The sequence below is a fragment of the Pogona vitticeps genome, chromosome 3, assembly GCF_051106095.1.
Source record: "Pogona vitticeps strain Pit_001003342236 chromosome 3, PviZW2.1, whole genome shotgun sequence".
Classification (NCBI taxonomy): Eukaryota; Metazoa; Chordata; class Lepidosauria; order Squamata; family Agamidae; genus Pogona; species Pogona vitticeps.
Genome location: NC_135785.1, coordinates 169,829,372 through 169,852,203, shown reverse-complemented (window position 1 = coordinate 169,852,203; position 22,832 = coordinate 169,829,372). Strand labels below are relative to the sequence as shown.

Below are 22,832 nucleotides of genomic sequence, written 5' to 3'. Positions count from 1 at the left end.
GTAACTCTTCCTGCTCTTTTTATACACGCATCCTATAATGCGGTGGTTCCACCTTTGGGTCCCCAGATGTTCTTGGACTAAAACTCCCGGAAGCCTTCACCACTAGCTATGCTGGCCAGGATTTCTGGAAGTTGTAGTCCAAGAACATCAGGAGACCCAAAGTTGGGAAGCACCGCTATAATGTTAGATACTCACCTTGATAGCAAGGCCACATAGGCATCACTTAAAAAAAAGAGGAAAAATATCACTCAGAAAAAAAAGTATGAAATAACCTACCAATTTGCATAAAACTGGCATATACTAATTTATATGGATCAATGCAAAATTAGGAACAATTGCTATATACAGCTGATGTCACTACAAGTGAAGGCATGGAGCTGTGACCGAGTGATGTCTGGGCTTGTTATCTATGTTATCAATTGTTGATGCCCAGCTTCAAGGCTCCTGCTTCTCCTCCAGAGGAGTCCTTCTCTTTAAACTAGAGTTGGACTCGAAAGCCTTTCAAACAGAGGACCTTTTCAAACAGATAAATATGCCCATCCTACAATAGGACACAGCCATCATGGCAACACTCTGCCAGAACCATTCATTTCTTACAAATGTCTGGCGCCACTGCTGCAGATTCTTTCTCTTTTTCTAAGGAATGGGGGCAACAGATCCCTGTTTGGTGCTTTTCTTTTTCTTAGTTATAATTTCTTTAAGAGTAACTACGTTTGCCAGCCCAGTGGGCTTAAGCCAAGGGCATTGCTCTGCTTCCCTAGGACTCGGGTCCGGAGCCCAATCTCAGGGCCAGCACAATAGAGGAAAAGTTCCAGGTTTTTGCATGTGAAGTGGCTTCAAAGGCCTGATCACCCAACTCTCATTATTCTCAGCTGGTGATATCCCTGTATTTGCACTCACCAGGGCAGTTTGGAATAAGGAAGGGGGCAGAGGGCTTTGTACCTGTTTCCCCAAATAGCTGGTCCTAAAATTTGGATTGCCTGCCCTGTTCCATTGGGATCACAAGAGTCCGCCCTCTGGTCTCCTTGATCAGAGGGCTACACAAGCCAAGATGCCTTATTATGACTGAATCCTGAGGAAGTTACTTCTCTTTGCAGAACTCAGAATTGTTACTTTTCTGAACCACAACTCTGTCTCACTGTGTCACTTGAAGATTCTGGCAGCTCCTTTTAAGGAAAGTAATTTTACCAGGATCTGCTTTTTTGATGTACTGTGTATTCTCTGCCTAGAAAACTGAAGAAAGGTTCACCATAAGTCAGAATTGACAACGTCACACACTTTTTAAATTATTATTATTATTATTATTATTATTATTATTATTATTATTATTATTATTATTATTATTATTATTATTATTATTATTATTATTATTATTATTATTATTGTTGTTGTTGTTGTTGTTGTTGTTGTTGTTGTTGTTGTTGTTGTTGTTGTTGTTGTTGTTGTTGTTATTGTTATTGTTATTGTTATTGTTATTGTTATTGTTATTGTTATTGTTATTGTTATTGTTATTAGGCATATCTGGGGAAAAGACAGAGGAAAAGGGAGGATTCCCTTTATCTCAGCTTGTGATGGTCATACTGATTCTGCATTGAGCCCACCTGATTTGTGTAGTTCTTATTAATAGTCATGATTGTTGTCTTCCTAATGTTCACGTGTAGTCCTGCTTGCTTCTTTCATGTTCGTTTTTTCAAGTCATTGCTGCTTTCTGCTAGTAAGATGGTCTCATCTGCATATCTTAAATTACCGATGCATTTCCCAGCAATACAGTATATCACAGAAGAGAGTACAGCCCCTCACATTTCATAAATATTTTGGTATATCTTTCCATGTGACAACACTGAAGAAATAACACTTGGCTACAATGTAAAGCAGTAAGTATACAACTTGTACAACAGTGTAAATGTGCTGTCCCCTCAAAATAATGCAACACACAACCATTCATGTCTAAACTGCTGGCAAAAGTGAGTACACCCCTAAGTGAAGGAAGGAAGGAAGGAAGGAAGGAAGGAAGGAAGGAAGGAAGGAAGGAAGGAAGGAAGGAAGGAAGGAAGGAAGGAAGGAAGGAAGGAAGGACGGACGGACGGACGGACGGACGGACGGACGGACGGACGGACGGATTTTCATCTCTTTGGTCATGAAACTCATTGAGTGGCCTTGGGCCAGTCTCACAATCCTAGCCTGACATGCCTCATAGGGGTGTTATGAGGAAAAAACAGGGAGAGGGAGAAGAGAGCACTGTAGCCCATCCAGAGGCAGGAAAGGAGAAATGAAATGTAACAAATAGTTGGAAGCAAAAGATTATCTCAAAGCAGGGGGAAATGCAAAATGTGGACCAGCTGCTATAAGGAACCTCTACTTCTGCAGCTGCAGAAGTGCCCAGTTATTCTGAATTGTTTCAGCAGGCTACTTTCATCTCCCAGAACCCTGGAGTCCCCAGCAGCCCTTTGTGAGATTGTGCACACAGTGCAGGACCTTCTGAGCCAACAGGCGAAGGAATGGAATAGCCAAGGTACCTTGCAGTCACAGCCAATGGGTTTTTTGCACTCCTCACAGGTGTTGGAGTAGAGGCTCTCATAGCACTTGATGCAATAGGGGTTGTCCTCCCGCAAGATGTACTTCTTGCCATACAGGGTCTCCTTGCAGTAGTGGCAGTCAAAGCGTTCTGTCATGTTGACACGTAGGATTTTGTCCGCCTGTCAACAAGAAAACAAGCAGCATCAAGTTAAGATGAAGTTGTCTCTAATCTTATAAAAGGTGGTATTTTGGGACAAAGGGCTCATCTATACTGGCCCTCTTGGAGTGGGATGGTGTGGTCTAAATAGGGTTGCTTGAGATGGGTAGAGGTGTGATATGCCATTTGGTGCATCCAAATGACATATGGACCTCAAGCAACCCTATTTAGTTTGGCTCTTTCTGCTGTCAATTTCCTGTAGTTTTAAGTGGCTTCATAAGTGAGCTCCTTCAGCATATTGGCAAACTGAACACTTCCTGTGCTCCTCATCAGAGAGATTTAATATTCTGGGTGGTAGATATGGTTCCTGTGACGTATGAGAGGTCCTTACTGAGAAGAGAAATTAATTGGATATTGAGGTTGAACACTTTAGCCCCTTTTGGGCTAAATGAAGAAAGAGATTTCTTACCCTTACTATAGCACAGCCCCCACTGCCTTGCTCATTATCTCACTGTCCTTGACATGCCTGCCAACTGAGAATAAATAGATACCAGCCCTTCTGTATCGGCACTTCGGATTAATGTTGGAGCTAAAGTTCTAAAGTCTCGGTATGTATCTTATATGTTGTCATTAATCTTGTCATTATTGATCTTGTTATGTGCATATTCATTAATATTTCATATCGTCAACTCTATAGATAATATGTATCATATATAAACACCTCAGGTGGCAATGGATGATTTTAACAGATTTCATCCAATCACCAGTATCCCTTTTCTGGGCAAGGTGATCAAGTGGGTCATGGTGGACCAGCTCCAACGTACTTGTAGGAACAAGATTGCCTTGATCCATTCCACTCTGGATTCAGGCTGCTACGGGGTACTGAGGCGACACTGGTCACACTGCAGGTTGACTTGTTAAGGGAGGCCAACTGGTACAAAAATACTCTGCTGGTCCTCCTTGATCTCTCAGTGACATTTGATAATGACAGCCACGTTATCATCCTGGGCAGGCTCTCAGAGACTGGGATGGAGGGGCTGGCATTCAGCTGACCCTGGTCTTTTCTCGGGGACTATATCCAGAGAGTTCAGCTTGGGGATGAATTTGTCATCTTCTTGGACTCAATTATGGGGGTGCTCCAAGGATTGTCAGTATTTCCAATGCTAATTAATATCTATGTGAAGCTGACGGGGGAAGTCATAAGGAGATTTGGAGTAAGGTGTCATCAGTATGCTGATGACACACAACTCTGTCTCTCCTTTTCCACTTCTACAGTGGATGCCATCCAGATGCTCAAGTGCACCTAGCTTCAGAATTGGAATAGACTAGGGCCAACCGGCTCAAACTGAACTCGGACAAGACTGAGATTTGTTCCTGGGGACACACTCAGACAGGTTGGGTGGGTTAACCCCTAGACTGGATGGTTTTGCCTTCCCATTTAGGGATAAACTACATAATCTAGGTATTCTTCTGGGCCCGGCTTTTTCTTGGGACTCCCAGATCACAACCATGTCCAGATCAGCCTTTAACCAGCTGAGCCTTATCACCCAACTCCACCCTTACCTTGACAAGGGTTCACTCGGGACATTAGTGAACGCATTGGTCATCTCTCAAATTGACCATTGCAATGCTTTCTACATGGGGCTCCCCTTGAACCTGACCTGGAGTGACTGGTGTGAGCAAAGTTGAGCATATCTCTCCAATTCTGGCTTGCCTGCACCACTGTGTCCCAGATTAGGTTCAAGATTTTGACTCTCACATACAAAGCACTCCACGGTTTGGGACCACGCCCCTTGTAGGAGTGTCTGACCCCAATCTCATCTGCCCAACCCACCAGACCCTCCCAAACCAGGCACTTACAGGTGGCTACCCTGAGGGAGACCTGAAAGTTTTCCACTAGAGCCAGAGTCTTCTCCGCGGTGGCCCCAACTCTATGGAATCAGCTTCTGCAGAAGCTACGCTTGGCTCCCTCCCTCTTGACATTTAGAAGAAACTTAAGACCTTTCATTTTAGGGATGCCTTTCATACTGACCTGTATCGATATTTTGTTCCTCCCCTGTTCTGCTGCTTTTGTATATTGTTACAGTGCCATTGGGTTTTTATTCTGTGAGTGTTTTTATTTGCTTTTGTACTGTTATCAACCTGCTATTAAACCACTCATAATAGTGCTTTAGCACTAATGGGGTGGCAAATAAATAAATAAATAAATAAATAAATAAATAAATAAATAAATAAATAAATAAATAAATAAATAAATAAATAAATAAATAAATAAATAAACAAGCAAGCAAGCAAGCAAGCAAGCAAGCAAGCAAGCAAGCAAGCAACCCTTCAATACTTTGTTCCACCTTCCCTTGCTATGCTAGACTACTGTATGTTGGGAAATTTGACCTTGGGCATGTTCAGAATGTGTCCCCCACACTTCTTGCAACACAGTGAACTCAAAGCCACATGAATAGACCTGGCACATTGTTCAGAACCTGGCACACGAGGTTGACTGACTTCTCCCAATGCTGAGGATGCCAACTTTGTTCTGGTATTCCTTTGTCTTGAGATCTGCCACATGTAACTTAAAAGCAAATAAAACTCTGAGAAAGAATCTGACTTCCTTATTAGTATGTAGATAGTAATTTTCCCTGTCTCAGTGTAACGTATTTCCTGATCTCAATGTAAGATATTGTAGGCATGAAACAGACTTTCTCTCTGTGGGTGCACCTGCTACTTTTAAATGTAATAAGCAGATGTTGATGGGGGGGGAAGGGAGAGATATATTATTGTATATGGTGTCATTATATACCAGCCTCACTCAGCTTGGTGCTATGCTGGTTTAGGACTATGGGAGTTGTGGTCTAACACATCTGTAGGACACTTTACACCCAGAACATAAACCAGAGACAGTTAATTGTGTAACACCATCTCAAAGACATCTATAGATATGAAGGATACAGATTAATTCTTAATGGGGCTTTAAGGCTGCAATTCTGCACCTGCTCACCTGGAAATAAGGCACACCAAAATCAGTGGGGCTTAGTTTTGAGTACCTATGCATGGGATCACATTATACATATCTTGTTTTGCTAGATACAGTAGTATCCCAAACCCTCAAGTTCTCCTGGATATCGATAAAATCTAATTTCACGGATGCATCCCAGGGTAAAGAAGGTGAATATTCAATTTCTGTTAAAGAGCACTGTTGTTTTTACATCCTCCCGACAATATTTTAACCCTGCAGCAGTCCAAGGTGTCATGAGTCAAAGGCAAAGGTAGTATAAGCAAAAATGGGAAGGGAGGGGGTGGCCCAACAATGCAGTAAATCATGTCAATGCCTCATGCATAAAATGGCAATATAAATATCCATAAACAAATAAACTAAACAAACAAACTAAATGTGAAAGTGTGTGTTGATTCACCTAGATGCTTTCCCCCCCTTTAAACAGACCCTGCTTCTACTGTATATATTATAGAAGAAGCATTAGAGATACTAAACAAAAAGAGAGCGAGAAAGGGAGAGCATGCCTGCTGTACCAGTACATTAAATATCTTGAAATCAAATGACAATGAATTTTGGAGCCTTCTTTTAGCTATTTTGTGCTGTGGGCATAGATGTGTGCAAGCAGTAATAAATGGGACACAGCTACCTTTGTTTTCAGAGCTTCTGCTACTGGAAGAATTAATGAGGTCCTTTGTTGCTCTAGAAAGCTGGAAGTGTTCAGAGGTGTAAAGAAGGAAAAAATCTGAACTCTCACTTATTTATGCTCTTCCCTGGGGCTTATCCAGCATGGCATGGGGTGTGTGTGAAAATTGTCTCCACCTGAACTGACACAACGCCCCTGAAAATTGTCTCCATGTGAACTGACACAATGCCCCGTCCTCTCTCGCGCACATGCCTCACAGAGACACAGAGCAGTTTCCCGAAAGGCAACAATAATGATTCCTACCCAACCTCTTTCTATATCCCACATTTCCAGTGGGGGAAAGGGGGGAACAGCCCTATTGCCTCAGCGTATCAAATATTTTCTGGGCAAATAGGGTTGTTGTTTTATCCTATACAAGCCATTGTTCCTGCTTATCCAGCATCACACTCCCATCACACATCTTTTCCTTTGTTATTCCCAGCAAAACCTCCAAGGGGTTCATTGTTGATTTTGGGGGAGGGAAGGGAGGGGTGGAAGGGACAAAAAGGGACATCTACTTACAGGCAGGTAGTGAAGGGTACCCTCTGGAGTTAGGATAGGGAGTCACATCCGTGAACAAATGGGAAAGGCAACGACCGGCGGGAAGAGAAGAGGAGGTGCCCAGCGAAGCTAGCCGGGGAATCCTCTCCTCTGTGAAGGCAGCGCTTCTAATACTCTCTGTTCAGCCGTCTGTGTTGTGTGGAAACAGGCGTCTGCCTTCACAGCCTAGTGAAAAACCCCTGTGTATCATTTTACCATATAAGGAGACAAAAGCACGAAGAGACACTCACTCTTTGAGGCTCGTTGCAGCTGGCACCCAACTTTATCCTAAGGGAACACAGTCTCTGTACACCGACCTCTTCCAAATCACCATGGCCCTTTACAGGTCCCACCTTTGCATGTGTCTTTACAAATATCTATCTATCTATCTATCTATCTATCTATCTATCTATCTATCTATCTATCTATCTATCTATCTATCTATCTATCTATCTATCTATCTATCTATCTATCTATCTATCTATCTATCTATCTCTCTGTCTGTCTGTCTGTCTGTCTGTCTGTCTGTCTGTCTGTCTGTCTGTCTGTCTGTCTGTCTGTCTAGTCATTGCTGGTGCTTGATATTCAGTATAGCTTCCCTAAGCAGTGTCCTTCAATCCATGCATTTGCAGCTGGCGCTGGGAAAGCTGGCTTAGCATCAAGTGCTTCCTTACACGTACAAGCACACATGTGCAGCTCCCCCCTCCCCCCACATGGTTCCTCACCACATAAAAGTCATAAACAAGAGGATTATTACTTTCTCTGTTTGTGTTGCCTGTACTGCCTACTGTAACTTAACCCAGTGCCTACGGCAAGGTTGATCAAAGGTCATAAGGTTTTGGGAGCATGTAGAAAATGAGGTCATAACTTTTAATCTGACTTATTCTTGCAAATGAATGGGGGGGGGAATGTTTTTTTCCTCGCTGTCAGACAGGAAGTGGGATGACCTTCACGAGAATTTGCACATGTGCTTGAGACTGATTTTTGCCACTTTCTGCAGATGCTGCATTATTAGCAGCAGAAGGAATGGCAGTTGTTTGCATCTTTCTGAGCAATAATTTCACTCTTCTGTGTTTGTTGCACGTACTCTGCTTTGCTGGGGGGAAAGATTCTGGAGACATTTTGTGAAAACTGCAAATCACAACAACAACAACAAAAAGGTGTGTGGAGGAGGCTGGTTGCCTTAGTCTCACGCTAGAGGCAAAATCTCTTGTGGGTACCTTAGAATCTTTGACAGGCTGGCTATCTTGCCACTTCAAGCAAGAATCCAGGTGCAATCTGGTCCATTGTGGGGGGGTGGTTAATTCATTTCCCCAGCAATCACATGACATTATCACCGGAGCGAACCAAATTGTCCCTAGAGCATCCCTACCTGCACCTTTCTGAGCCCCTGTCTTTTTTTGGTGTGGGAAAATTGCTCTGGTTTGGTCCATTTCCAGCCTGTGTGATCTCTGTGAATGGACCAAAACTGAGACTTCCAATGATCAAGGCTCCTTCCAACTGGAATTTCCAATATTGTGAAGTGGTTTAATGTGAGACACTTCAGAATATTGGCAAATTGAATCCTTAGTAGGGGTGCAGGGTAAGTGAATTTTTTTTAAAAAAGAGAGATTCTGGTAGGCCATCACTGAAGAGCTGCAACACTTATATATATAGAAGAAGCAAGTCGAGATAAGCAAATATATATATAGCAGGGGAAACTATATATATTTGTTTATCTCTACTTGCTTATTCTACTCACAATCATAAGGTTAAGTAATATAAACTGAGAAAAAGGGGAATTTGAAATTACATGGTGGACTGAGCTGCTGTCACCAAAGGAGGATAGTGGGAGCTGAAGACCCTCTGCCCCCTCCATGGACATACTATAACGGCCAGGATCTCCCAACCACTGAGGCACTAGGGAAGTGCCTCAGTGGATCTGAGATCCTTAATCACCATGCGGTATGTATATACCTCTCCTACAATGGCTGTGCCAGCCATTTTATGGAGCTCTAGGGCAAAGAGGAAGACTTGCTTTACAGTATTAACTTCGGACGACCTTTTTGCCTTCTAGAATATTCTGCTTTTGTCTTTGTTTTTTCACTCCGTGTAGTTTGCTAAACTTCACTGAAATATTGGCATGCTGTTAGGATGGTGTTATGCATCTAACTGTGGAAGGATGATGACTGCACAGGTTTTGAGGGGATATGTCATATAATTAGAGCACTCCATAACTCCCCAAGGTCATAGTCACCACCATTTCTCCATTTCATACAATTAAAAATGAACAAGGAATCCGGAAACATAGAGATAATGTCTGAGTGACTCAGAATATCTGCTAAAGGATGCAACAGAGCAAGTTGGCTCCAGTCTCTATGCCTTTTTTTCAGGTATGGAGAAGTTTTAGGGGCTTCCACTAACAATATTACCTACAATGTACTATTGTGGGCGGCAGCAAAAGTGCAACAGCAGCTCCTTCCAGATAACCCGAGGTGGGAAACATCATTACTGCTTTGTATGTAACACATAAATACTCATTACTGCTAAAACATTGCTTTGTTTGGGTCATTTCGGGTCTTCTTTTTTTTTTTTAAGCAACATACGGCAATGGCTAAAATCCTGCTGATAAAAGCTACACACACAAGGACAATTGTTGAAGTGTTTCCAGCACTGGGGTGATCTTTACATGGCCAGATAAGCACCCAGTTTTGCAACCAAAATAAGCTGCCACCAGTCAAGAGAAGAGCAAATTGACTGAGAAGAGAAACCACTTGCACTTCTGATCTCCCTTTTTCCTAGCCATTAGACATGGGGACAAATATAAAAACAAATCAGGATATTCAACAAATACTTCTGATTCATCAGGTATTTGCTGCTTCGAATTCGTGCGGTCTAGAGACCCCAACAAATACGAAGCAGTGAATATAACCTTTTTATATTTGTCCCTTCATGTATCCCTATCTGCTTATGTCCCCGCAGATTAGCTGTTCCTCGGGGGCATAAGTAAGAGAGGGATTTTCCCCTCAGGTGGCTTGCTAAGGCCTGCTGGAAGGGAATCCCACCTCTGGGGCTGGGGGATGGCTTGGGTTCCCCTTTCCTCCTCTTCCTATGCCCTTGTGGCATAGGAAGAGGAGGGAAGGGATCAAAGCGAGATCAAAGCAATCCCCCAATTCTGCTTCCTTTGATCCTTTCCCTCCTCTTCTTATGTCGTGTGGCATAGGAAGGCTGTGGGGGGCAGGGCTTTTTTTTCAGATAGCCCCATGGGCTGTCTACAAAGACATGACCCAATGAACTGATGAATTGATTCATGGTTTGTTGAGCCACTGGGGGGCAATTCGTGGGTTGTGGGTTGTCAAACATGAACCAAAATGAAGCACCATTTTGGCGCATTGTCCCCATCTCTGCTAGGTATACATTGTGAAAATCTTGCTCTTCAAATATTGAGTAAGTTTTAAATGAGTTTTTTAAAGTGCTATTCCTGATTTTCATGTGTGTGTGTGCGCGCACGCGTGTGTGTGTGTATGGACGAGCATGTGTGTTTGTTAAGTATGGTTAATATTTGGGAAGCAACCAGTACATATTTTAGTACAGGAGAACCCCCTTATCCATGGGATCAGTATCCACTGATTCACTTATCCACAGTCTGGAAATATTCATGAAAGATGCCATTTTGCACAGGAATTGTGATGATCCCAAAAAGCTTGTCATTTCTTTTGCCCTTCGTGGGTGAATCCTGCACATTAAAAAAAGTTGCTGTCCACAAGAATTGTAACAATCCTTCATAGCTTGCCATTTGTTCCAGAAAAGAAAATGATTGCAAAACTCCCCCCCCCCCAAAATTCCATGATATTTTCCACAAGATTTTTTAGCAATAACAAAAATCTGCAAAAAGGAACCTAAATGGGTGGGGAAAAGAGGATTTTTTTCACTCTCTATTCCTCTCTGAAAACAAGAAAAGGCAAGATTAGCACCTCAGTGGATGTTGTAGTCAAAGAATATTTGGAAGGCGGCCCATTTCCCCATCCCTAGTATCCACATGGATTGGTAAAATAACATTCTTTATAATGCTGGAACAAATGCTACAGGTTTTCAGTGATTTGTTTTTTCTCACTCTATCTCTGCTTGTGGAGAGCTTTCCAAATTGTAGCATTCCAAACTCACACCTCAGGACTTGTTAATCCAAATTAATTTAGCAAAATTTCAAGTAAGTGATTGCTCCTTTGAGATAATGGCTGCACAAAGAAAAATGTTTATCGCAGCCTTGAAACACAAACACACACACACACACACACAAATCCAAATGCTTTAGCACTCACAGAGGGAACGCAAACTGTAAACAACATAAATACTTGAAATCTTCCACATTCTTCATAAAATAGCAATTTTACAGCCTTTTCCCTCCTCAGTGCGGCATATACAGTATTTCAGATCAAGGTAGAAGAAACATCCTAGTGCTTTTTTCTAACAGAAGAGAGAGGAGGAAAATTACCTCACATCAGTTCTGAAAATGCAGCATGATTTGTTTCGTCTACAAAATATATATGAAAAGTAACGTTCCTTTAAAAAAGGTGTGGAAACATAGAGCAGAAATAATTTTCAGAACAAACAACAGACAATTTAGCTCCTCTTTTCACAACGCAGTGCAAGTGTTTTTCCTTTTGCCATGGGTGTTATCTTTTTTTCTTGGCCACAGACCCCTTTGGAAATGTGGGATTTCAGACACTGTTATTTGATCCAAGTTACATGGGAAAGTGCTGTTGACATGAGGGCAACTGGTACGGCCAAAACGAGCCTCTTTTAGGATAGAAGCTCTTTTACTTTTGGATTCGAATATAATTTAAGTTCTTGTCTATAACTTTTATAGCAAAAAGCTTACAACTCAAATATGTTTTTCTGACTTAAGTATCTGCCTACAAGGAAACTTTAGTTTTCATATATTTCCTAAGCATTTGTGCCTAGCTGTAAAACTTTTGGATGTTTTGAACATTTGGGATTTTATTTTTGTGCTTATGGTACATAGAAGCAACATAGATAAATAAAGCTTGTAGAATTTGACAAGTCTATGTTACTTGAATTTATTACAACAGTGAAGAGACGTATCTTGATAGATGAATTTTGATATGATTGCCGATGATTGTTTGGTTTCATTTCTGTAATTCAGCCTTAATTGGGATAGATACCAGCTGTGACAAACACAGGGTTCTGATTTTACCCTTGAGATCTATAAAGTTTTGTAGGGCTCTTAGGTACATGTTCAAGGGTCAGAATTCCCGACTTGTCAACTTACCAGTGGTGGGCAGCCATGCAAGGCCTGCGTTCTGTGGCAGGCAGCTTACAGGTTCAGCAGGATGTGGGCAAACCAGGACCAGTGACAGCGTTGGACTCTGCTAGGCATTCTTTCCCCAGCAGTTGCATTACAATGCTGGATGCTGTTGGTGCTGATGTTGTTCTGGGATTAGATTTACAGGCAAACTAGATGTTAAGCAGAATGCATGTTTCCTATAATCAACCCATTTCCCCTTGCACAACTGGATTTCCTGAGGGATGTGTGTCTCATTGGTCAGATCCACAAATTAAGTCCCTGTTTATCATCCTGTGAGCAATCACAAAACAAAGACATTACATGTGTAGGTGGAGAAAACAATATACTATGTCAATAAAATATATTTCACTACTCAGCTTATTTCTTAGTTTGACTGTTAAGGACCTGGCATGTTTAGCATGTTTTTAGAAGAGGCATTCCCCGACATGGTGAAATGCATCTGCCTGAAACAGCATGCCCTTCTCCCCACTTGCATTGTCTTGCATTCAGTATACTTTACTTTGTAACTAGTAAAGTACACAAGAAGGCAAACATGGACTTAATTTGCATGATTGACAGCAAAGGCATGTGTTTCTGAATAAATTATACCGGGAAGGGAAAATGGATTAGTCCTCTGGAAGAGTAGTCCCCTTAATTTCTAATTTGATGTTAAAGTACTGTATCTTTCGAACAATGCACAGTTAATGGATTTAGTAGATTGGGCACCTCTACTTACTAGGGTTAAAATGTGTAGTGTGGGTGTAAAATCAACATATGGCAATTTGTACAAGATCCAAACATCTTGTTTCCACTATCCATCCCCTGTTGACAAGGTGAAACAGTGCAAGAAAGGCCAACATTGAGGTAAGTCTTACGTACAAAAACCCTCAGTTGGTAATACTACTGGAGAGGGGCCTCAGGGCAGGTATTCGAGGCCCTGCAGTTCAGAGGGCCCCCTGATTAAGTCCCCTCTCCCATTAACAAGTAGTGGCAAGGAGGACAAGTGCCCACCTGAGGGCTACAATGAGTGCACCAGCACCCACAGATCTGAAGCAGGTTACCACCCCATCATTTCTCTCCCCATGCTTTTAAACATTTTATATTCAGGAGGGAGCAACTTGGCATGCACAGGTTCACTGATACTCCTTTAAAAAAAATTTTTAAAAATTGTTTATGTTATATAATGACAAATTTGTGTTTACTCCTGTGTAAGCATTGAAGCAAACCCCATTATCCCTGTACCCATGGTGGATGTTATCAGTAATTCACTTTACAAGCCAAAATTGCACATGGCTAGAGTACGTATTTCTGTCCATTCCTTTCTTATTTCAAAAGCAATGTTGGCAAAGGGGTCTGTTTGCTCCTTCTTCTCTTGCATTTCCAAAAGGTAGAAGTAATTGCAAGGCATGGAGTTGCAGTGGAATGATGGGCAAGACAAGGCCGCTATTTTTGTGCTTCCCAGCTGAAACAATACACGTGGACTCTTAAAGGATCCCCCCCTCCACCAGAAAAACCTCTAAGTCCAAGATCTAAAGTGACCAGCGGTACCACAGTGCTTAATTTAACCTTCTAGCACTGCTCATCTTACTTACAATGGTGGCTCAGCAGCAAATGTATTAAGTTTGAAGGTAAAAATCTAGTCACCTCTCCCAGGTGTAGGCACATGCAGATTTTATGTATTTATTTATTAGTTTTATTTCCACACTTCATGTATTTGCTGTAATAACCACTGATGCAAACAAAACCTAAGGTTTGACAAAAATGCCACTGCCTGCTCTAAGCTGCTCCGGTTGCAATAACAGAAGAGCAGCCCATGAATAGATTGATGTCATCATCATATTTTTCTAATAAATGGGAAAGCAGCCATCTTCATTCATACTTCATTTCTTAAACCCGTGAACCGTGAAAATGGCTCAGCCAGGTTTCGTTCCACTAATCAGCCATGTCTGGCAAACTGATACTGTTGAAGTGGAGTTTGGATTTATGCTGTAGGAGCTCAGCGTAGAACATGTCTAGAGACAGAATCATTCATTTTCCCCCCATAAGCACAAAGCACTTGAGATGAACTACAAAGCACCATAGAAGCAAAGCAAAATGAAGCAAAAAAGAAATGTGAATAAAGATCTATTTGGTTAATTTAGAAAAGGCCCATCATAGAAACATCCCCTATCTTGCCTGTAGGACATTGAAGCTTTCGAAGAGAAAGCTAGCATACAACTATTACTTTGGAAAAGCTAGCTTTCTATATGCAAGTGAAAGGAATTAAATTTGGTTCACAGATCAGACACAAATTAGGTGTAACATTAGCAATCTCCATGGAATGACTTCAAGAGATGATTGTTTAACTCTTGATCAGGCGTGAAGATCTGGAAAACATTAAGTTTAATATTGATGTCTAGAACTGGAGTAACCATCTTTTCCCATCCAGGAATCCTTGGCCCTAGGACTATAGTATATATTGCACATCAAGACAACCACCATGTTAATTTACATTCTGTGGGTACAATTGCTCTAACTCCCTCATGTAAACATGCTTTGCCACTGAAACATAGCACTCCTTGAGATCATTTTAAAAGGCAGTTCAGCATGACGAACGCTTTCTAGTGGGTGTTTGACAGCTGCTAATGCTACTTTGCACGGTGATTATGACCAAGTCTTCTCCTGTCACAAGTCATGCAGAGATCAGTGGTGTTCTGGTCCTCTCCTTTAGTGTAGCATACATTACTTCTATATGACCAGGATCATCTTCTAAAACCCAAGAGAAGGCTATGCAGGTATGTGTTCACTTTCAGTTTCCCGGTTTCCAAACAACTAGCGGTAAAGGGGAAATTCAAACTATTTCAGCGCATTTCTCCTAAGACAATTATTATAGCTTTTATATAGTCAAAGCAACAGCCTAATCCTTTGCTTGTTTCCTTGTTTAAAGAGGTAAGGAAACTCGTAGTAAGTTCAAGAGGCTGGCGCCCACAAGTAAGCATTCATAGAGCTATAGCTGAAATTATTCAAGGAAAAGGATTGGGACCCTAAGAAGAAAACAGGCAGTTCATTAAATGTGGAGCCCCACTCATTTTCGGGTGCTGCTTTGCAACTCAGGGGGTGGGTGGGTGGGTGGCTTCTTTCAGTAAGCTGCTGGGGTGGGGAGGGTCCATTTGAAAAATGCCACAAGGAAAACAAACAAACAAAAAAAATCAAATAAGCTTTTCCCTGTCCAGACATGAGACCTGTAGGCATCTGTATCCTGACTCTTATATTATTATTTGACAGACAAATTGGTGATACAGAAGATGCTGCCACTGGTTATGTTGAAGAAGATGTTTTTTTTTCCCAAGGCAAGTAACTAGGGCTGCAGCTTGTAGCACAGCTACCCCATCACAAACACTGCTGATTTTTTTGTCTGCCTGACAGACCTGCCTAGGACTGGCTTGCACTGCACAATGGTGCTTCATTCTCCTTCTGTGTGTGCAGCAAAGAAGAACCTTTGGCTTGGCATTTCAGTAACATAAAAGCCTATAAAGGTCCACCACGGGGGAAACGGAGCATCCCCTCTTGATCTCCTGGCCTATCTCTGGAGCACATTCTTGACATTGGCATCCTTTTTAGAGAAAACGGAAGGAAAGCCCCAGCATTACCTCAAGACAAAGACCTAGAGTCTCCTTGAAATACTATGACAGGATTGAAAAAGAGAGGCTGAAAACCAACGCAGACCTTCCTTCGCTCTTACCTTGCTGGAGTACAGCTGGGTCTTCCAACCAAGGAATGAAGAGAGACAAAGGCAGGCAGGCAGACTAACTGCTTTATTGGATTACCCAAACTATGTATTTAGCAATTAGGCCGACAAGAGTTCATTTGCCAGAAGAGCTATAAATACAGTATCTCCAAAGAAGCGGCTGTCCTGGGAGATAAGACCCACAGCATCTCTGCAACTGCTAGCCTTTTAAGGAATCGTTTGTTAACAAGAGCCCAGTTCTGGGACAGAAACAAGGGCAGCCAAGCTCCCAGTCAATACAAGCTCATTGTTTCTTTTATGAGGATACCCACACTTCACCTGTGCGTACCTAGTTGTTGTTGTTAATGTGCCATCAAATCATTTTTGATTTATGAAAACTTTACAAATTAATGAACCCCCATGAAAGGTAACATCACTCAGTTTTTGTAAAATCATTGGCTTCCTTTATTGAGTTAATCCATCCTATATTCAATTTTCCTCTTTTCCTATTAACTTCCACTCTTCCTAGCATTGCTGTCTTTTCCAGCAAGCCTTGTCTTCTCTTGATAGTGGTTAACTTAGTGGTTTAGCTTCTAACAGAACTTCAAGTTTCATTAGTTCTAGAGTCCACTCTGTCTGACATTCCTTCACATCCGTAAAACATTCAACTAACCACTACATTCGGAATGAGTCAGTCCTTCCCTAGTCTGCTTTCTTAATTATCTCATTTTTGCATCTGTACACAGAGACCAGGTAAGCAAAGCAAAGATAATCTTAGCTGAGAAAGAGAAACCAAAGGGGACCAAAGGGGAGGAAAACAAACCCTAGTGGGGTTCTACATTGAACTTCTCAAAGTCTAGCAAGTGAATATGCCCATGCATGTACACTCTGTCCTCAGGGTAACCATGTTTTTAAACAAAAGGGGGCGGGGAGGGAGAGAAAAATTTAGAATGTAGAGCCCAAGTGATACGCTTACACTGATAGCAGTCCCTAATTTTGTAATGTAGCTTTAAAAAAACCTACAGAAAGAGTGGCTGCTTCCGCTGGCTGCTTCACTCAGGGATCCCCCCAGCAACTGCAGGGAGCAGAAGAAGTCCTGAGCTTCACTAAGGTGTGGGCAGAGGAAGCTGTCAAGTCTCCTTATTTGTCTTTGGCCTAGGCCAGTGGTTCTTAACCTTTGTTACTCGGATGCTTTTGAACTGCAACTCCCAGAAACCCCAGTCAGCACAGCTGGTGGTGAAGGCTTCTGGGAGCTGCAGTCCAAAACTCCTGAGTAACCCAAGGTTAAGAACCAGTGGCCTAGGCTCTCTTCCATTAGGTATTGATACTTTAAACCTCCCTTTCCTCCCTTTTAATTACATACTTTAAAAACTATTATTTTAATATTTTTAACCCCACAAAAGTTGGATTTAACATGAGGCATCAGTGATGGGTGTTGCTCCACTACATGGCCTCCATTGGGCACATTCTTTGGTCCATATTTGTACATTTATCTTCAGATAGGGCATATCCCTAATTCTGACCCAATCCCTGTCACCTTTTATTTTTTGCTTTGTGTCTGTTGTTAGCCATTTTAAGAGTTTCATCTCTTTGTATCCTTTCCTAGCAATGTCTCTTTTTTTAATCTACAAGACGTCTCATTCACATTCTTTTGAGTTTAATACGGTGAATCTGTTCTTCACAAGGCCTTCTCATGGTCTTTAACAACCATGGAGTAAGGCCAATTTACACAAATGTGGTTGCAGCACGGGTTCATTAGTTTAGAAAAATTAGAAATACTTAATACGCCTGTGTTCTTAATATGGCAGAAGCCATGTTAGCAGCAAGCCAACTGCTGCAGCGATAATTGAACCTTTCATAGAATCATAGAATGATTGGAGTTGGAAGGGCCATCAAGTCCAAACCCCTGCACAATGCAGGAATCCAGATCAAATTATATCTGACAGATGGTTGTCTAATTTTCTCTTGACTGCCTCCAGCACTGCAGCACTCACCTCCTCCTAAAGTAATAGGCACCATTGTCGTACTGGTCTAACAGTTACAAAGTTTTTCCTGCTATTCAACCAAAATCTGGTTTCCTATAACTTCAGCCCATTAGTACATGTCCTGCATTTTGAAATGATTAAGAACAAATCCTGCCCTTCCTTTGTATGACAATCTTTCAAGTATTTGAAGAATGCCATCATATCTCCCCTCAGTCTTCCTTTCTCAAGGCTGGACATGTCTAGTTCTTTCAGTCTTTCCTCATAAGGCTTGGTTTCCGTCCCCTAATCAATCTTGTTGTCCTCCTCTGAACTTACTCTAGTTTATCTGAATCCTTCCTAAATTGCAGTGTCCAGAACTAGATACAGTACTCAAGACGAGACATCCAGTGCAGAATAGAACAGAGGGAACTAGTCCTTCATGGGATTTGGAGAATATCCTTCAGTTAATGCGGCCTAAAATAGCATTTGCCTTTTTTTTTCTTTTTTGCAGCTTATTTTTGCCTCAAATTTACCTTTGATCTAAAATATTCAAGTTCCTTCTTGCATGTAGTATTGCTTAGCAGAGTATCTCCCATTTTGTAACACCGTGTGTTTCTCCCTTTGCACTTACCCCAGCTGACTTTCGTTATTCTTTTCAGCTCAGTGCTCAAGCCTATCAAGATATTTTTGAATAGCATTCACTGTCTTTCAAGGTATTAGCTATTCCACCCAATTTTGTGCCATCCACAAATTTGATAAGCCTTCCTCATCCAAGTCATTAATAAAAATGTTGAAGACCAAAAACTCTGTGCAAGTGTTCTGTTCTGTGGCTGTTAATGAACACACAAGGTGAGAAGGAGAGGAAGAACAGGATAGGTCTACTCCTCATTGCTTTATTGTGACACTCTACGTGTGGAAGGAACCATTGCTAGCAAGGAGCTGTCTATGTCTGTGCAGCCTCCATGGATGATTAAGAAGCCGGCAAAGTCAAGGTTTCACCAAATATAACCGGCCTTCACAAAGGCAAGGATTCCTCAGTGCAGATAACCATTCTCAGAAGAGAGACAGCTGTGAGAATGATAACTAGGTGGGGAGGGAAGGGGGAGTGTGCCCATTTTCATTTCCCCTCATGGCATCTTTTTGAAAGGTACAAATGGCATGCCTGAATAAGCCTAAAAAGTCAAGCACTTTTATGGATACCTTCCTAAGCATGCTCCCTTGGAAGTAAAAATTGAAATTTCCTTCCAAGAAATACAGAGAGGTTCAATAATCCTTTAAAGCCGAATCCAAATGAAGAACTAGGGCCTAGGCTATGTTGGCAAGACCAACAGGAACTGCACCTGACACAGAAAGGAAGTACAGTTACTTCTGATTACCACTAGGTGGCAACAATTTATGATATCCTTTTTAGACACAACTGTGCTGTAACTTGATTTTCACATGTGATGCTTAGAGCTATGTGATGATGGCAACCAAGTTCATTGCTGTCCTTGGGTCAGTCACACTCTCTTATCCTGATCTATCTCACAAGACTGTCATGAAGATAGAAGGGGGGCGGGGAAGAGGAGAGATATGTACGATTCCTCAAACTCATTGAAGGAAAGGCAGGATATAAATACAGCACATAAAAACATATAAATAATTATATGTGGGAACATTATATTATTTTAGGAGTAATTAAAGATGGGATATTTGTATTCATCTCCCAGGGGAAACAAATACAAATATCACCACCACAGGTTGCAAGGCGAATGGTAAGTGGACCAGCCACTTCTAGGGGGTGGGTCCAAAGATCCCCAGCCACCTGTGGTGGTGATATTCATATTCCTCTCCCCCAGGAGACAAATATGAATGCCCTATCTCTCGTAGTAACAGAGCATATTGAAAGAAGGAGAGAGAAGCTAACCCTTCAGCCTCTCCTGCTCTTGTGCCTTGATTCACTTCCATTAATCAGATCACCTTGGTTTGAACTCTGAAGACTATTCCAGATGCAACACAGCAGGGTTATTGAGAGCAGCCACATCCAAAGTTTAAATTGCTATGACACTCAATCCCCAACTGAAGAGAAACAAGGAGAGGGATCAAAACATTTGTTTTTTTTACTTTTCCCAGTTCCAATATAGGAAATGAGCAGGGAACTAAATATTTGGGGGAATGGGCTGAGATATGGGGCAGGTGGGACTTTCTGCAACCTAGTGCCATAGGGTTAAAGAAAGGCACCCACCCCTCACCTTATAGGTGAATAGGGAATTTGTTTCAACCTTCAAATGGCCTTTGAAGCATCCCTGGCTATTCATGTTAACCTTGTATCTTTGTGGTGGTGGGGAAACAGAAGAGAGGCACTTGCAATGGAAATAAGCATGCTTGCCAATGCTTTTTAGAATCCAAAGTTAACTAAGACTCATGTGGACATATCCTATATGTCTCATTCATGGGCGAGGGGGAACAGTTACCTCCACAATCAATTAACCTTAATAGTGACTGTAGTTTAATGTTTAGAATGTCAGATAAGGACCCGAGGAAACCTAGAATCAGATCCTTAAGCCCCAAAAGGGAATATACAGTAGCTGCAATAAATCATCATCACCATCACCATAATCATCATTTTAGAACTGCAGTGCTCACCATCAACCCCAGTCAGGGAGGCACACTGCGGAATCCAATTCCCAACCTCTGGTTTTACAGCCGAATACCTAAACTACTGATGAATAAGAATATCTGTTTTTGGCTAGAAGCAATAAAGATGTCCTGCAGACAATTAAAGTGGATTTTCAAAGGATATCTGGTAATGTCCTTGTTGTCTTTCTCTGATGTTTATTTTGAACAACTAGGAACATTCTGAGCTCATGGAATATTTTCAGTGCCAGGTGAACCCTGAAATGGATGAAACATAATGGGGCCTTTGGGTCAATGGGTTAAAGTTCAGAGACCTTACTTTGAACAAGCTCCAGTTGCCCCAGGACTGGGTCATCCGAAGACAATCTGAAATAAGTAGCTTCAATAAGATTATATCAGACTTTAGTGACTGAATGTCACATTCGCCATAGAGAAGGTAAGCTTTCTGGACAGATATTCATGGGGATCTGAGGTCACTCTTCTACCACTCACAAGGAGGAGCACAGCGAATTAACTGCTGCATTGCAAAGCCACTGAGCCTTTAATCTAGTGTTGTGGATTTAAAAGGCAGAGACTATACTGTACATGATAGGTATCTTAGGGATCAGGGGATAGAGCTGGCAGAGTTGAAGCGGCGCAAAGAAAGGCGATCACTCCGTTGTTTTGGAAACATCCTATCTTAAGTGCTCTAAAATTTTCTTATTAATCAATCAATCATAGATAGTATTATTATAATATTATAATAATAGAATAGAAATGTACTCATCACCTTCTCTACCTCTGTTGTTCTTTGATCTCTGGTATCTCATAAACGTTAAACGTTTGTCTTAGTTGTAACTCTCAATGTTTTATTCTCCAGAGATCTTCACACAGGTACATCGTATCTTGCAGCTGTCTCATTTTTACCATAGAGGCTGATCTATGATTTGTTAACCTTTCCTGTATGTGCTGTACTTCAGGCAGGCCTCTGTCCCTGGGGAGATTAGAAATAAGACTTTTTCACTTATGAAGGAAGGCACCCCAGAGTAAGCAAGGAGACGGCAGCAAGCAGTCCGTATTTTATTATGCCTTGATAATAAATAAATAAAAAGGAGGAGGTTGGACTAAAATTGCCAGCACCTCCACCCTCCAACCAGAATAACAGAAAAGTAGCTTTCCCAACCTCTGCTGGAGACGGCTGGGTACAACTCAGCTTATAGTGAAGATGGGTGGATTTGCGTGTGAATTAAGGAGGCCGAGCGAGAAGGATCTTGTCATGTTTTCTAGGAAGCAACTACAATTTTAGAAAGGACTGAAGTAACTTCTCAGTGACTTTGCTCATTTCACACGACATAAGTCCTGATACGGTTTTTAAAAGGGAGCATTGGCACATTTTTGAACTGCACTGGGGCTTCTATCCCAGCTGGCCAGTGCTGAGAAGCTTCCCAGATATTGAAGGTGCCACTGGAGTCTCAGGCAAGAACAGTGTCACTGCCTGGCCAATGCTGGGGAAACATCTTGACTGCCTTGACACTGGCAGGCCGGTGAAAGAATTGGTTTTTTTACAGGATCAGGGCAGCCCCAGCTGCTCATTTTCCCATACATGGTGAAGCTGTTCCAACCCCAACATTGTCAGTAATGGCAAGAAACCTCCTAGAATAGGCCAGCCTTTGGGCCAAGGACTGTTCCACATCCTGCTTTAATGGAATTTGCATTAAATTTGCATTTGTGACACAGGTGGTTTCATGCTTGTTTTCAGATAGCCTGCAGGAAAGAAAACGGTTATCTGAAACCTGTACAGCCATGCCTCGCTTAACGATTGCCTCGCTTAATGAGGAAATTGCTATACGATTAGGTTTTTTCGATAGCAAAATGATGTTTTAAATGGGTTTTTTTCGTTTAATGATGATAGGTTACCTGCTTCAGGAACCAATTTTCGCTTTACGACAATCAGCAAACAGCTGAGCATCGGGTTTCAAAATGGCCACCAGCTGAAGAAAATGGCCCCCTGCTGTTTTCTAAGACGGATTTGTCGCTTTACAGGCACCGAAAATGGCCATCGTATGGAGAATCTTCGCTGGACGAGCAGGTATTCAGCCCATTGGAACGCATTGAAAGGATTTTAATGCATTTCAATGGGTTTTTTCATTTCGTTTGACGATGTTTTCGCTCTACAGCGATTTCGCTGGAACAAATTAACATTGTTAAGCGAGGCACCACTGTAGTTCATGCCCTATACCAGAGGTCCCCAACCCACAATCCGTGGCCCAGTGGTGGTCCGTGGCCTGAGCCGAACCGGGCCGTGGAGATAGACTTCCCGTCCCCCCGCGCATGCACTCACCCCCACCCAGCTGATTTATGCATGCTGTGCACACCCGTGTAAGCGCCGTGCCGC

General features: G+C 42.0%; 1 protein-coding gene across 13 annotated transcripts in view; it reads right to left on the bottom strand.

Moving 5' to 3' along the window:
* The window catches only part of FHL2 (four and a half LIM domains 2), a 35,557-nt gene extending 12,926 nt beyond the window's left edge, over positions 1–22,631 (bottom strand). For 2 of the 13 annotated variants that reach the window (XM_020784028.3, XM_078391479.1), the window contains exons 1-4: positions 15,894–22,631; positions 12,158–12,319; positions 6,871–7,088; positions 2,517–2,696 (exon numbers count right to left, since the gene is read on the bottom strand). In XM_020784028.3, coding sequence (XP_020639687.3) covers positions 2,517–2,672 — 156 coding nt within the window. In that variant the 5' untranslated portion in view covers positions 2,673–2,696; positions 6,871–7,088; positions 12,158–12,319; positions 15,894–22,631. Of the gene's footprint in view, positions 1–2,516; positions 2,697–6,870; positions 7,089–12,157; positions 12,464–15,893 lie in introns of all 13 variants that reach the window. The other 11 variants (XM_020784030.3, XM_078391480.1, XM_020784027.3 and 8 more) reach the window with 8 other exon arrangements.
* Between the last annotated feature and the right edge of the window lie 201 nt (positions 22,632–22,832).